Source organism: Neolamprologus multifasciatus, chromosome 16 (assembly GCF_963576455.1).
Source record: "Neolamprologus multifasciatus chromosome 16, fNeoMul1.2, whole genome shotgun sequence".
Lineage (NCBI taxonomy): Eukaryota > Metazoa > Chordata > Actinopteri > Cichliformes > Cichlidae > Neolamprologus > Neolamprologus multifasciatus.
In genome coordinates this window covers 15,718,277-15,732,132 of record NC_140454.1, presented here as the reverse complement: position 1 = coordinate 15,732,132, position 13,856 = coordinate 15,718,277, and the positions used below count along the sequence as shown (strand labels likewise).

General features: G+C 41.1%; 1 protein-coding gene across 1 annotated transcript in view; it reads left to right on the top strand.

The window, feature by feature from the left end:
• col4a2 (collagen, type IV, alpha 2) overlaps nt 1–13,856 on the top strand; it is a 63,683-nt gene that overhangs the window by 44,569 nt on the left and 5,258 nt on the right. Inside the window, 39 exon segments of the mRNA XM_085135138.1 lie at nt 52–120; nt 265–300; nt 391–444; nt 551–586; nt 913–954; nt 3,219–3,293; nt 3,383–3,427; nt 3,555–3,602; nt 3,691–3,726; nt 3,812–3,856; nt 4,079–4,136; nt 4,622–4,642; nt 4,645–4,679; nt 4,682–4,728; nt 6,725–6,817; nt 6,819–6,871; nt 6,960–7,031; nt 7,122–7,273; nt 7,387–7,459; nt 7,591–7,697; nt 7,863–8,046; nt 8,448–8,492; nt 8,781–8,855; nt 8,941–9,039; nt 9,477–9,698; nt 9,781–9,942; nt 10,026–10,196; nt 10,305–10,448; nt 10,529–10,654; nt 10,749–10,811; nt 10,814–10,929; nt 11,907–11,970; nt 12,076–12,150; nt 12,252–12,359; nt 12,457–12,564; nt 12,648–12,719; nt 13,079–13,204; nt 13,297–13,413; nt 13,530–13,691. Of these exon segments, the coding sequence (XP_084991264.1) occupies nt 52–120; nt 265–300; nt 391–444; nt 551–586; nt 913–954; nt 3,219–3,293; nt 3,383–3,427; nt 3,555–3,602; nt 3,691–3,726; nt 3,812–3,856; nt 4,079–4,136; nt 4,622–4,642; nt 4,645–4,679; nt 4,682–4,728; nt 6,725–6,817; nt 6,819–6,871; nt 6,960–7,031; nt 7,122–7,273; nt 7,387–7,459; nt 7,591–7,697; nt 7,863–8,046; nt 8,448–8,492; nt 8,781–8,855; nt 8,941–9,039; nt 9,477–9,698; nt 9,781–9,942; nt 10,026–10,196; nt 10,305–10,448; nt 10,529–10,654; nt 10,749–10,811; nt 10,814–10,929; nt 11,907–11,970; nt 12,076–12,150; nt 12,252–12,359; nt 12,457–12,564; nt 12,648–12,719; nt 13,079–13,204; nt 13,297–13,413; nt 13,530–13,691 (3,436 nt within the window).

The window sequence follows — 13,856 nt, the reverse complement described above, 5'->3', positions numbered from 1 at the left end:
AAAGAGACTGATGTCCCGTAAGTTACTGTATATTTTGTTTTTAACTCTCAGGGACAACCAGGCAGGAAAGGAGAGAAGGGAGACAATCTGGAGATCAGTGTGTATATGCGGCGATTCAGGGTGAGAAAGAAGACTCCACACCAAACCTGCCTTTTCTTAAGGAGAACATCCGAGTGTAACACATTATATTCATGGCGTGACAAGTCTTAATCCATATAATCTAAAACTTACTAACTTTATGCATCTTTAACCGTCCCTCCTCAGGGTGATCCCGGCACACCAGGATTTGATGGAGCATTTGTAAGATCCTTTAACAAACCTAGAAAATTACTTTTATGTGGTTGCAGTGTCCCCCAAGGATCTGCGATTTGATCCTTTTTTTTTATTCAGGGGTTTCCAGGAGATCCAGGGTCAAGAGGTTACAGAGGTGTGCAAGGACCAAAGGTCAGTGTTTGCATGTTTCAATTCATTAGTTTAGTTGTTATTTTATAGTTTCAGACCTGTTATTATGTAACGTGATTGAAACGAATATCCTTCTGTCTTCTCCCAGGGTCCCCCAGGTCCTCCAGGTCCCCCTGGACCAAAGGTAAGGCAGCAATATTAAATAAACACTTATGTAGGCACGTCATTAGGCTTTTTGCCTTCAGAATTGTCACAATTTTTCATTGCATAAATTCAACAAGGCGCTGGAAACATCCCTCAGAGATTTTGCTCCATACTGATATGATAGCATCACACATTTATATCTGAGCAGATTGTCATGTCTTCATTCTTGAATACATGCTGCCATGTGATTGGCGGATTAGATATTTTAATTAATGAGCGCTGGATAAAGTGCACATAATGAAGTGACCAGTGAGTGAATGTAATGTGTTTCAAATAAACATTCAAATTATGTTTTCTTTCTGACAGGGTACGATGACCAGAGTCATTAAGGGAGTCAGAGGAGATCTAGTGAGTGATCATTTATGTGTGTGTGTGTGTGTGTGTGTGTGTGTGTGTGTTGCTACTTCAATAACTGTAAATGTGTGAAAAACATATTTGCATCTCTTTTATATTTCATTGGGTATTAAAAGTATTTTTTCTTTTAATTCCTGAATATTTGTCTGGCAGCTACACAAATACAGATTCATTTTCAAACTAGGGACAGATGTTGGTGAAGTGTTAGCAGCACAGCTACAGAAGCAATTCTGCTCTAAGAGTGTGAGGAAGTGATAGATTTTTAAAAGCTTTTATAGGGAAACTATCCAGTGTTACATCGTAAAACAATGAAAATCAAAGAGAAAAGTTTTGGTTTTGTTTTTTTTTTTAATAAAGGTATTTTGTAGCAAATCTATCTTCTAAGTAGGACTGTGTAACAGTCTGGTGGCACCACTGATGTCTTTATATTTTGGTTCCAAGAAGCTAGAGATTGTTTTGTTTTTCATTATTAAAATAGTCTTGAACAAGAGTTCACCAGGCTTTCTGAAATTCCTTCATAGTTTTTTTTTTTGTTTTTTGTTGTTTTTTTTTTGGGGGGGGGGGGGGGGGTGGACATTGGCTGCGTTATCCTTTTGTACCTGACCATTTTCAGGTGAATGTGTTTCTGTTTTTTAGTCAATTAGGCATAAAAAAGACACCTAATTTTAGCAATGAACCAGTGTCAAGTGCAGGTGTGATGCAGGTAAAGGTGGACCCAAATGCAGGACTCTCGAGACAAGGCTTAAACTTAGAAAGTGGCTTTAACGCAGAAATCTCTTCAAAACATTACACTATGACACTCGGCAAACTCTGGAGCGTAAACTAACCCAGTGTTTCCCATCCTTTTGGAGCCACGACACATATTTCACATTGGAAAAATCACACGGCACACAAGCAAACAAAAATGTCACAAAAAGTATATTTATTGAAATATAATGAAAATTTACTCTCATTTTACTTACTTGGTGTGAACCCTGGGCCTGTTTAGTTGAGCCGGGTTAGACTCACTTCATCTTCAAATAATTATCCATCACCATTACCTGTGACGTTGTCTCACTCGCAGCATGGCTATGTACTTTTGTATTTCTTAGTCGTCTTCTTCTGTTTTACTGGCAGTTGCCAACCAATGACTGTAGAAAACAGTCTTTTCTGTTGGCTACCCACCTAACTGTAACAAGCAGCTGTACTGCCCTCAAGTGGAAGATAATGTAATTGTTCTGCCTGTCACTACACAACACTCGCTTATAGTACCAATCAGGTGAAGTTGGATCATCTTCACACAGTGGTTGGGAAACACTGAATTAACCTATACGTCTGTAATGGGACACAGAACACACAGGAAACACAGCTTTATGGGAAGGTTTGACAACAACATAACCAAGAACAGAGGAAGGCTGAACACTTAAATATACACAAGGCAATAAGGCACAAAAGCGACACCAGGGAACACTAATAGAATCTACTAATAAGACGAGGGGAACAAAACTGAACGTAAAGCACATGAGACGAAGACTAGCAAAATAAAACATGAAGTGACAAACAAAGAGACAGACTAGACAAGACAAGACTCAGGAAACACAGGCCGGCTAAAAAAAAAAAGTAACAAAAAACAAAAGCCAGAACACTAACTGGAAATAGAAATTTACAGAAACTCGAGGACTCAATCACCATCAAAGACGTAGTGCTCCAGCACAAAACCAAAAACATAACTACAAGAACACTGAAAACGCAGCAGCAAATCTCTTAAGCCAGAACAAAGAACAAAAATCTCAAAACACTGTGTCAGTGACACAGGAGCCATGACACTGTTGTGTTTACACATAACAGAAAATTTAGCAGAGAACCAACTGTAATGGTATGTTTAGGCACTTTGTTACTAGCACCCTGCCACAAAATCACATCGTTTGTTCCTTTTTCTTTGAATGAATTTATGAAGAAAAATGCCAAAGATAAAACAGTTTGCCAGGCATAACAGTTTTGGGTTTATTTTGCATCAGCAATGTTATTACCAAAGAAATATTACATGTCATATCTCAGCAGGATGTCCTTAAAAATTTTAAGAAACTGGACTAGTGGAGGACAAAATAGGATGCCTGCAGGAGGTGAACAAAATTCATATCTTTAAGAAACAGGCTGGCTGTAAAGAAGCCATTCTTAAGAAAGGGGAAACGGCGAGAAAAGGATTAAGTATAATATATTTTTATATTTTTCATATATTTTGCTGCTAACAGTTCTGTGTATGTATGCTCTCACCACAGGGAGAAATTGGACCCCCAGGGCCTCCAGGAAACGATACACATGAGCAAGTCCTGTTCAATGCAACTGAATTTCAGGTCCTCATTTTTGCTCATAAACCTTTGAAGATAAAATGAAAGGGAGTGTCACAAGCACTAACATATATCATAAAAATACTTTGTTTTAGGGTCTTCCTGGAGACAAAGGTGTAAAAGGAGAAAGGGGGGCGCTGGTATGTTACCACTAATGACTCATCATACACATTTAGATCACAAACACAGATATAACACATCCACACAAGTGCAATGTCATCATTATTATTATTTCTAATTAACTGGATTTATTTTGTGTGATTTCAGGCAGACAACAAAGGAGAGCGTGGAATAAAAGGAATGCCTGGACCACGGGTTAGCTCAGCATACTTCTAAACATGCTATCAAACCACTTTCCTTTGTCCTGTTCTTATGTCATCTGCTGCTTTGGTTTCTGTTCTAGGGTCTACCTGGTGCAAATGGAAGACCTGGACGAAAGGTAAAAAGAGATGTCACGTTATGGTTGTATTCTTAAAATAATATAAAACACAGTTTATTAATCTGACAATCACATCTCTCTTTAGGGTGATTACGGTGAAAGAGGACCAAGAGGCAGAGATGGTCCTAAGGTGAGCACCTGATGCTGTTTCATTTCTTTTCTAAATGACTGACAGTGAGAATGGACTGGTCAACAGAAGGTGTAGACAGTTATTTAGAATGAATGGCTTAGTTATGATATTGTGATTAAAAACAGCACAATGTGCACGTGACAGTCACACACAGACAGTCAAATATCTTATTAGTTGAAGTACAGAGAAGTACAGAAAGACTTAGGCTGTATTGTGTTTCAGGGTGTTATTGGTGACCCAGGAGAGGCGATTTCACAAGGACCTTTTTGGGACTCAGCGGGTAAGTAACTAACACAAGAGAAACAGTCAAATAATGAGTCAGTGGAAACCAGAAAAAATCCAATTTGATTAGATAAATCTGAAACTGTGCTGACAAGGCACTCAATGGAATGAGGCAAGTTTACTAAGGTTAAAGGTCAAGTGACTCTAAAAAGGTATTGTAGTCTACATGAGCTCAGAGTTCAGTCAAGGCTCTTGTCCAGGAGAGATGTCAACACAGCATTTGTTTCATGGCATCTAGTTGAGGGTACATTAGAAATCGTGTTATACTGACATGGAAACAAAGATGGTCCAACATTAATAAAGTGACACTGAAATCAGTATTTATTTATTAAGTTAACGCAACAAAGACTAATTCTATACGAATAGTCTGTTACAGAGTTCGGTTTACCATTGTCTGAATGATTTCTTAGCAAACCATGCCTGGAAGCTGAAAAATGGTAAAATGGTAAAAAATGCTTCTTGTGTTTTCTTTGACGTATAAAGCCGGTCCTCCTGGCGAGAAAGGTTACCTGGAGAGAGGGGTTCGATTGGAGACCAAGGTGTGTTCCTGGTCTGCCAGGACTTCCTGCCTCTGAAGAACAACAAGGTATGTTAAACAGAAGCTTTTCGAAGGACACGAAACCTTTGACTTAAACAACATTTCAGCAAGAGCAGCTGACTGCTGCACATTCATACTGGTTATTTGTGACTCGACTGCTAACACGTGAACAGCCCTTTAAAGCCAAGTGTATCATATTTTGATATATGAGCTTTTGAGGCTTTTACATTATCAGTGTGATTTTTGTTTCTCCCTGAAAAACCGAAAGAAAGAGCACAATAAATTTTAAGGAATAAATTGCAAAAAAAAAAATGCCTGCATTTTCTGGCAATTATTTCATGGCTCAGGCCTTAAAAGGATCATGTGAACGGATCCCAAAAAACTATGTGGGGCAAGATTCTGTTATTATGTTTTGACGGGAAAGTGTGGGAAACGTTAAAAACCCTGGCCGGTTGCCTGGAGTTTGATATAACTAACATCAATAAACACAAACTTAGGAAGCTAATGTGTGGTCTTATGGGCCTTTGTAATAATCTTCTGTGTACTCCCTTCTTCTATCCCAACAACTGTAAAAATAAAACTGTCATTTCAGCTGCTGTTCTCTTCCTAGTAAGCACCACCAGGTTTTCTACCGATGTGGTAAAAGATCAGCATTTGCCTTTTTGAGTCACACGTTGTTTGTAAGACTCATAAGTAGTTTCCCTTTTCACGTCATATGGAGAAATAGAATGGCTAAAAACTCCACCTCTACCACCTTCACCCAGTTACAGTAGTAGTTATTAGTTCCAGGCCTTGTTGGAGTTGCGTTTCACTGTGGAGGAACTGTCTGTCAAAATCTGGCTAACTTGTGACTTTGTGGTGACTCACATTTTCCCCTTGGGTGTAGCCTAAGCAGAAAAAGATGGGAATGGGAACCTCCACTTGCCTTTTGATGACAGCGTTTACTACTACATACTTCAGAAAACTGTCTGCCCTTCTGTCTGCCCAGACAGAAAACTGTCTGTCTGCCCTGTGCTCACTTCTGAAAAGTAGCATCAATCAAAATGAGTGATATCGTCTCAGTACTTCGGATGAAGGACAAGAGATATAAATAGCCATGCAGTCCAGGTCTCTTTCACTGAGGCAAAATGCAGAAGCAGTGTGTGAAGAACTAAGCCACCAATGATAAGGTAACCAAAGTCATGCGGCCATGCTCTTTTTAAAGAGAAAAGCATTGTCCTGGCAACTCTCCCAAACAAACCTGCAGTCTTTTTCTTATTCTACTGTCATGAACTTTAACGGCTAACATGCTAACTGAGGTCTGTGGAAGCTGAGCTCTTGGGTTTGTTTGATTCTTTGAACATTGTATTCTGACATTCGGGTTAATTTGCTGGCTCCTGCCTACTACTTACCTTTGTAATTCCTATGGAGGCAGTAAGGTTGTACTTATTTCTTTACACAGCAGCTTTTGCTTTCTGTAATACATGCTATGTTGTTGTTCAACTTTGGTTTTATATAAATCAATAAATCAATCTGGAAAGCCCTGATTTTTATCATGTCCTGATACTTAAAACTAAAACTTGGAAAATAGCTGTTCTTTTTTGTTTGTTTGTTTGTTTGTTTTACATATGAAACTACTAGGTAACCCTATTTGATGTTATAGGTTGAGAGTTCCTTGTTTGACTTTCCAAAGTTAATAGAAATTGGAATGATTTAAGCCAGGGGTGTCAGACTCCAGACCTCGAGGGCCGGTGTCCTGCAGGTTTTAGATGTATCCTTAATGCAACACAGCTGATTTAAATGGCTAAATTACCTCCTCAGCGTGTCTTGAAGTTCTCCAGAGGCTGGTAATGAACTAATCATTTATTCAGGTTTGTTGACCAGGGTGAGATCTAAACCTGCAGAACGCCGGCCCTTGAGGTCTGGAGCCTGACACCCCTTGACTTTAAGCAATTTAACACTATATTTGTACCACTGTGATAGGAGGGCAGTGTGCGATGTCAAAACTCCTGGACTGTTGTTATAGCCGCAGAAAATAATTCTTGAAAACGTTGTTTTGTTTCCATCAGTCTTCCTTTGTTCGGGCCAGAAGGTTTTGGTGGAGATAAAGGAGACAAGAGCCAACAAGGTGAACCAGGACGCCCTGCTCTCAGTGCAGGACCAAGGAGTCAAGGGGCGCAGCGGGGGAGTGGGCCCTCCTGGACCAAAAGGGACATGTGAGTGATCAGGTTACTTTTATTGTTGTCTCTGGTTTGTAAAATATCTGTTTACATCTTTATGTATTATACTTTTATTTGCCTTTAGGGGGAGAGTACCACAAGGGAGCCCCAGGTGACAGAGGAAGGCCTGGGACCGCAGGCTCCAAAGGACCAAAAGGTGAAGTAGTAGTTTTCTAAACTGTTAATATTATAAATAAATAAAAAAGCAGTCATTTAATCAGAACAATTTCCTCCTGTGTACGTTTAGGTGATCATGGAGAATGTCAGTGCAACGTTGTAAATGCTATACCTGGTTTACTCGGCCATCCCGGTGATCCTGGCGATCCGGGGATGACTGGAGAGTTTGGTCAGGAAGGTGATCCAGGAGATCCAGGTCTCCAAGGAGACGAGGGGTTCGCAGTAAGGCAAAATAAAGAAAAACCTGTAGAAAATAAGACAAACTCTACTTGTACAGACAAAAAAACCCCCAAACATTTCCTTATTCCCCTCCACTTTGTTCTCTTGTGCTATAGGGATTTCCTGGGCTCGATGGTTTGCCAGGCCCAAAAGGTCGTAAGGGGGACACAACTATCGCCAAAGAGAAAGGTGCCTCTTATCTTATTTTTGTCTTATTTCAGATCAACAGTAGAGTTACAAGTGAGCAAGAAAAGAAATACCATGTTTATTTGTGTTTGTGATTGTTTGCATGCCTGGCAATGTCTTTGTATTCCCAACAGGACATCACGGTGACCCAGGAGATTTAGGAAAAGATGGTGAGCCAGGAGCACCTGGGGCTCCAGGCAGAAGCGGTCAGGCTGGTTTGCCTGGCAACCGAGGTCCTCCAGTGAGTCCATCACTATTTCACATTGTCTTTACCTTTAAAAAAGTCTCCTACTCTGTGATTTGCATCTTATCCTAAACTATTTGTTGCTCATTTGTTCCCTTTACTTGCCTCGCTTGAGTACCAACAATCTTAAAATGCAGTGATTGTGATGGTCCATATAAATAGGGAGAAGGACCCAGGGGAGAACATGGGGACAAAGGTTTCCCAGGTATTTCTGGTCGACCGGGCGCAGTAGGGTTGAGCGGAGAACCAGGTCTAAATCTTGAGGGTGTCAAAGGTGTGCGTGGCTTACCTGGTGACGACGGTCTCACTGGCTATGATGGAAGTCCAGGAACACCAGGCAGTCCAGGTAATGAGCTGCCTCCTTACCTACTTCTATTCTGGCTTATTTGTGGTGTTGCATATATCTCCTCTAAGGCTTTGTCTCCTTACAGGCATTTTACTCATTTTCACTCTACTAAATATTACATTTTATTTTGTCTTTTTTTAAATATTCTCTTTTGTCACTTAATGCAAGGAAGTCAAATGGGAATGACGATTAATGGCCGGTGTTTAAAAGAGGACGATGCATGTAGATTGTTTTCTATTTTATTGACTTTTCTTCCTTTGCCTCCTGCTATCTCTTTGTTGCAGGAGCTCCATCTCTCAAACCAGCTGCAGCTGAGCTTGTTTGAGATAATGCTTGTGCTTCTGAATAACTCTTATTTCGAATGCCTCTCTCTTTCATTCTCCCTCATTTGCAACTGAAAGGCGGCTGTAGTCTGACAGGAGGAGAAGGACAGGTGGATGTAACAGGTAGCTGGCATAACAACGTTTTCACCTTATTGCTTCGATTGTGACTACTCTGTTGCGCTTTGCTTCTAGGTTATTTGTTTGGGATGCATGATGAATTATGAAATGTTTGAAATATTTCAGTGTGTCCAGACACCAGCTAATGTAAGGATAAAGATAATGTCACTTTCTCAAAACCGTTCACGCTGGGCAGCAGTAAACGTTCACCTTCACCAAAGTAGTTCTTTCTAAACACTTTGACGCACATTTAAAATCTTGTCCTGAATATCGTGTTTGTTATTTTCTTCTCAGGCCCTTGCGATACGTTTATAGGACCTCCTGGATCACCTGGACTTCCGGGGCCTACTGGATTATCAGGAGTTAAAGGTAAAATATCAAGACCCCGATGCTATGCTTTGTTCCTTGCAGGGGAACTATATTTTGATACCTTCTTTTACGCTCGATCCAACAGGTCTTCCTGGCCAAAAAGGACCACAGGGTTTCTATGGAGTAAGGGGAACGAAAGGAGAATTAGGAGATCAAGGCATTGGTGGCCCCCCTGGACCACCAGGTGAAGACTGATAAGAAAATCCCAAGGACCAGTTTTAGTAACAGTACACTTGCACAAAACCCTCTTTTGGTGTTAAAAGGCTACTGTTGGTACTCCCTTATGAGGCATAGTATCAGTCTTTTAGTTTCTTTGAACCTTTTCTCTCATCAGGTTTTTGACCCACTAATTTGAGCTGCTTTTTGTTCATTGTGTTGGTCGCTGTTGATGAACTTGCTATGACTTTCTTAATTTGTGCATTTTTAGGAGATCATCTGCAGACCTTTGCACTCCCATCAGCAGTTTTTTTTTTTTGAGATTGTACTGTAGCATCATGCTAATTTTCCCCGTTTAGTAAATCTGGCCCCAACTGTGCAATAGTCCTGTAGATAGAACTGTTCTAATCGTTGGTTGAAATATTATCTTTAGTCTATATTTTCTTTTGTTGGTTCTTTAAACAGGTTTTACAGGCCCTCGTGGAGACTTGGGAACCCCAGGCAGTAAAGGCTCCGTAGGAGTCCCCGGCTCATCCGGTATGTCTGGTCGGCATGGAACACAGGGTGAAAAGGGTGTTCATGGAGAAATCTTAGATGCAATGCCTGGATCACCCGGAGACCCAGGACTGCCTGGACTTCGAGGGTTTAAAGGCCATTCGGGAGAACAAGGAGAACCAGGTTATCCAGGTAAGCAGTTTCTCTTTTTCATTTTTTCAAATCTCTAATTTGATTGGTATGATTCATGGTTTATATCCATCTACTTGTCCAGGAATGGGTGGCATGCCAGGTATGACTGGCTTAAAGGGAAAGGTTGGCCTTCCAGGGTTGCTGGGGGAGGAAGGAAAGCCTGGACCAGATGGCAATTTTGGCTATCCTGGTGATCCTGGGAGGACAGGTCCCCGAGGGCTACATGGTGCAGTTGGACACCCAGGTTAGAAGAATATACACACAGGTGTACATTTCCACAAATCTTCACATTTGTGTCTGACATCCCTCTTATGTCTTGTTGTCCAGGTTTAACTGGAGAGAGGGGAAATGAAGGAGACCCAGGTCCTCCAGGACCTATTGGCTTAAAAGGTATCCCAGGGGAATTTGGAAATGATGGCGTCATCGGAGAGAGTGGTCCACCTGGTGATCCAGGATTTCCCGGTTTAAATGGACGCCTTGGCGTTCCAGGAATGAAGGGTTTGTTTCTTAATTAATCAAATGCTTAAGACCATAAAGAAACACAAAATAAATTATGTGAACATGCCCACCATTTGTCAAAATGTTCTGTGGTTCCTCCATTTTAAGGATACAAAGGGTCACATGGCATGTCAGGTTTTGAGGGGCGTAGTGGTGATCTCGGATTGAAGGGCCACAGTGGACTGAAAGGAGAGTCGGGACTGCATGGTGAAGTAGGCCTAAAAGGAATAAAAGGCCAAGGTGGAGAAAAAGGTGAGACTGGCACCTGTAGATTCCTTGAGCTGTTTTGAAACTGGACAAAAACTCAACAACTGACCACAACTGTCTGCTAGGTGATCGTGGTCTGACAGGACCTCCTGGGGAGAAACCAAAAGTTCCTCCACAGATGCTTGTTGAAATGAAAGGACTCAAGGGAGAGGGTGGACCTGTAGGAAATCAAGGTTTCATTGGGGCAAGAGGTGTGAAGCTCAAATCAAAATTTATTTCCTCCTTTTGTCTCAGTTCCTCTGCTCTCTCACCCCTAACTTTGTCACATCTTACTCTTTTCCAAAGGCTCTAAGGGTTTTCCCGGTGTGCCAGGGGAGGAGGGAACCCATGGTTTCCCCGGGGACCCAGCAAGGAGAAAGGATATCAAGGAGATCCAGGTCCACAGGGGCTACCAGGAATCAAAGGAATGCCAGGGATAACTGGAAACCGAGGAATTACTGGTTTCGGTGGAATGCCCGGTGTAAAGGTGAAACTATTAATAAAATGAAATTCAGTTATCAAGGGGCAACATCCAGGTCTGAGTGAAGAAGTCAGCGACAAGATGTGGAAGTCTTCCAATACTCACTTGAGGAAGGCTCTAAAGCAAGTCAGCTGAAGTAACTGACTTATTGGAATGTCCAACTTTCAATCTATGCAGTGCACCTTACACTTTGCTAGTGCTGTACATGAACATGCTAGTGTTCTTGTACAGCGAGTATAAGCGAGTACATACTTGTACTCGCTTATATTTCCTGCGCTCAGCTAAGTTGTGAAAAAAAGTTTGAAAATGCAGACTTAATACTAGCATCCCTGGCTCTAAAAAAAAGTATCCCCTTGCACTAGTGTACAGGTGCTGTAAAAGGCCCGTTCAGCTCATCATGCACTGTTTTCACCACGGCTTGTGCTAGCAGCATTTGCTAGCAGACAATGCACCTACCGTCAATAGTGCTGAAGCCAGTCCCTATGTGTTTTAGCTCTATGTAGCCAAAGAACACCCCCCCCACTCCCACCACATCAGTGCTAAACAGCAGACAGGTGCAGCTAGATTCTAGTAGGTGGATATAGTGGAGCAGTTAGCAGCTAAAAGCTAAAGTTCCTATAGAAGTAGTACTTCTTGAAAGAAAAATATTGTTTAAAAGTTTTATATAATTGAGTGTGATTTAGAGACAGTGAGGCCCAAGGATACTTTTGGAGTGCAATATAAAAAACAGATGTAAAGTGATTCAGGATAAACTGATCCAGGATAAAGTCTAGTTATGTATCTTGACCCTCTGATCTTTACCATTTCTTTCTCTATCTTCCCTTCCTGGATGGTTTGAGAACTTCTTTAAATCCTAAATTTATATTTTCAGCTTCGTCTGTAAAAATTCATTTTTTACCTGCATGTTCAGCACATTTCTTTTCTCGCAGACATCATTCCTGTGTGTGCATATGTTTTTAATTGTCCACATATAACTTTTTTAGGGAATTAAAGGGAGTCCTGGTGCCTATGGCTCATCGGGTGAAACAGGAAGGAAGGGAGACAGAGGTACAACCAGGAACTTTAATTTCAGACATTCTGAGATTTAAACACTGATTATAGTGATCATGAGGGAAATTTGTATGTGGTGTTAAATTGTAATAAATTTCACAGGTGAGAAAGGCCCTCGTATAGACCTTCCTGGAGTTCCTGGATTGAGAGGAGAGGATGGATTTCTAGGAGACCCAGGTACAAACTGTAGCTCATCAAATTTCTTCTTTTCTTGTTTTGATTAGCAATTGTTAACAAGTGATGGTCTGAAATTAAATGATTTAATATCCCTCTTAAAGGCCAGACAGGACTAACTGGAACGACTGGGGACAGAGGTATACCTGGCTTTGAAGGTATTAAAGGCATGAAGGGAGAGGCAGGCATTCTGGGATTACCAGGATTTCCAGGTAGAACACACACTCACACTGACCACCTAATTGTACAGTTTTGAATGCTAGATATTATATATGCATGACACTGCATTTACATGTATATATTTCATAGGATCGGATGGGCAGAAGGGAACTTCTGGTAATCAAGGTCAAAAGGGCCTTTCAGGCTCTCCTGGGCAAGAGGGCCAACCAGGCATTCCTGGCTTCCAGGGTGTCAAAGGTCAGATAACTGTCCTGTTCTTTCTCTTCAAACTACATACCTGTTATCTCCAATATTATTCTGTACTATGAAAATGTGTACAGGTCTTCCTGGCCCAAAAGGTCTTGATGGATTAGATGGATTGAAAGGGCAGAAGGGTTTCACTGGAACACCAGGTACTATTTTCCAAGAATTCATGGACATTTTTTTCCCTGTGTGCAATGCTAAAACATATAGAATATAATACCTCTACTGGAATATACCACTAATATTTCAAAATAAAGGTCAACCACTACTTCAGATACACAAAGGATAGTGGATAAAGAACATCCAAAATAGCAAAAAATAGCATCACAAGCTGGGGGGTTAGACTCTAAACATAATATCAAAATGTGTCTTTGTCTTTCATTGGTTGTGTATTCATAGACATTAAAGCAACAATTAAATCCAGCCTAAACAGAATGAAAGATATGTCTTGCTTTTTCTGTGTTGCAAAGACTTTAGTAACCCCACATTTCCTGGCTTTTTCCATTAGGTCCAAACATCACTGGACCTGCTGGGGAGACGGGAATTAAAGGACAGAAGGGAGACAGCGGTGACCCTAATAAGCAGCCAGGACCTCCAGGTGCACTGGGTTCGAAAGGCTTCCAGGGACCTCATGGTCAGTCTCTACCGTCATGCATTAATAAGACCCATTTGTAATACAATTCAACTTTCTTAAAGCTGACACAATCCCATGTTTCATCCATTCAGGTGATCAAGGACAACCTGGCCCACAAGGATTTCGTGGCCCCCCAGGATTAAATGGGACCCCAGACAGAAGGGGACCCCTTGGGGACTCTGGCTTTGCTGGGCCTAAAGGATACCAAGGTAAAAAAAAGATTCAGTTTTGTGAAAGGAAACCATTGTTATTTCACACCAGTATACTGGGATGCTTTGTCTTCAATTTATCTGTATTTATTAACCCGTATTGACGTATTTTCCAGGTTTCACTGGAAACAGAGGTTTTTCTGGTGTGGACGCTCCCCCAGGAGAGCATGGTGTAACAGGAATAAATGGCTTTCCTGGATTCCCAGGAAGCAAAGGAATTAAAGGAGATCAAGGTCCAGTTGGATACATAGGGGCAAATGGTATTTCTGGGAAGAAAGGTACGGATTAAATTAAAACATTTAACTGTGTTTAAATTAGTACTGCATGACTGTACATGGTCAAATAATCAGCTAATGGAATTGCAACAGTATTATTAAATTTCTAGAGTCTGTCACAACAGTACAGTTTTGTATAAAAAAAAAAACATTGTCACTGCACTCTTT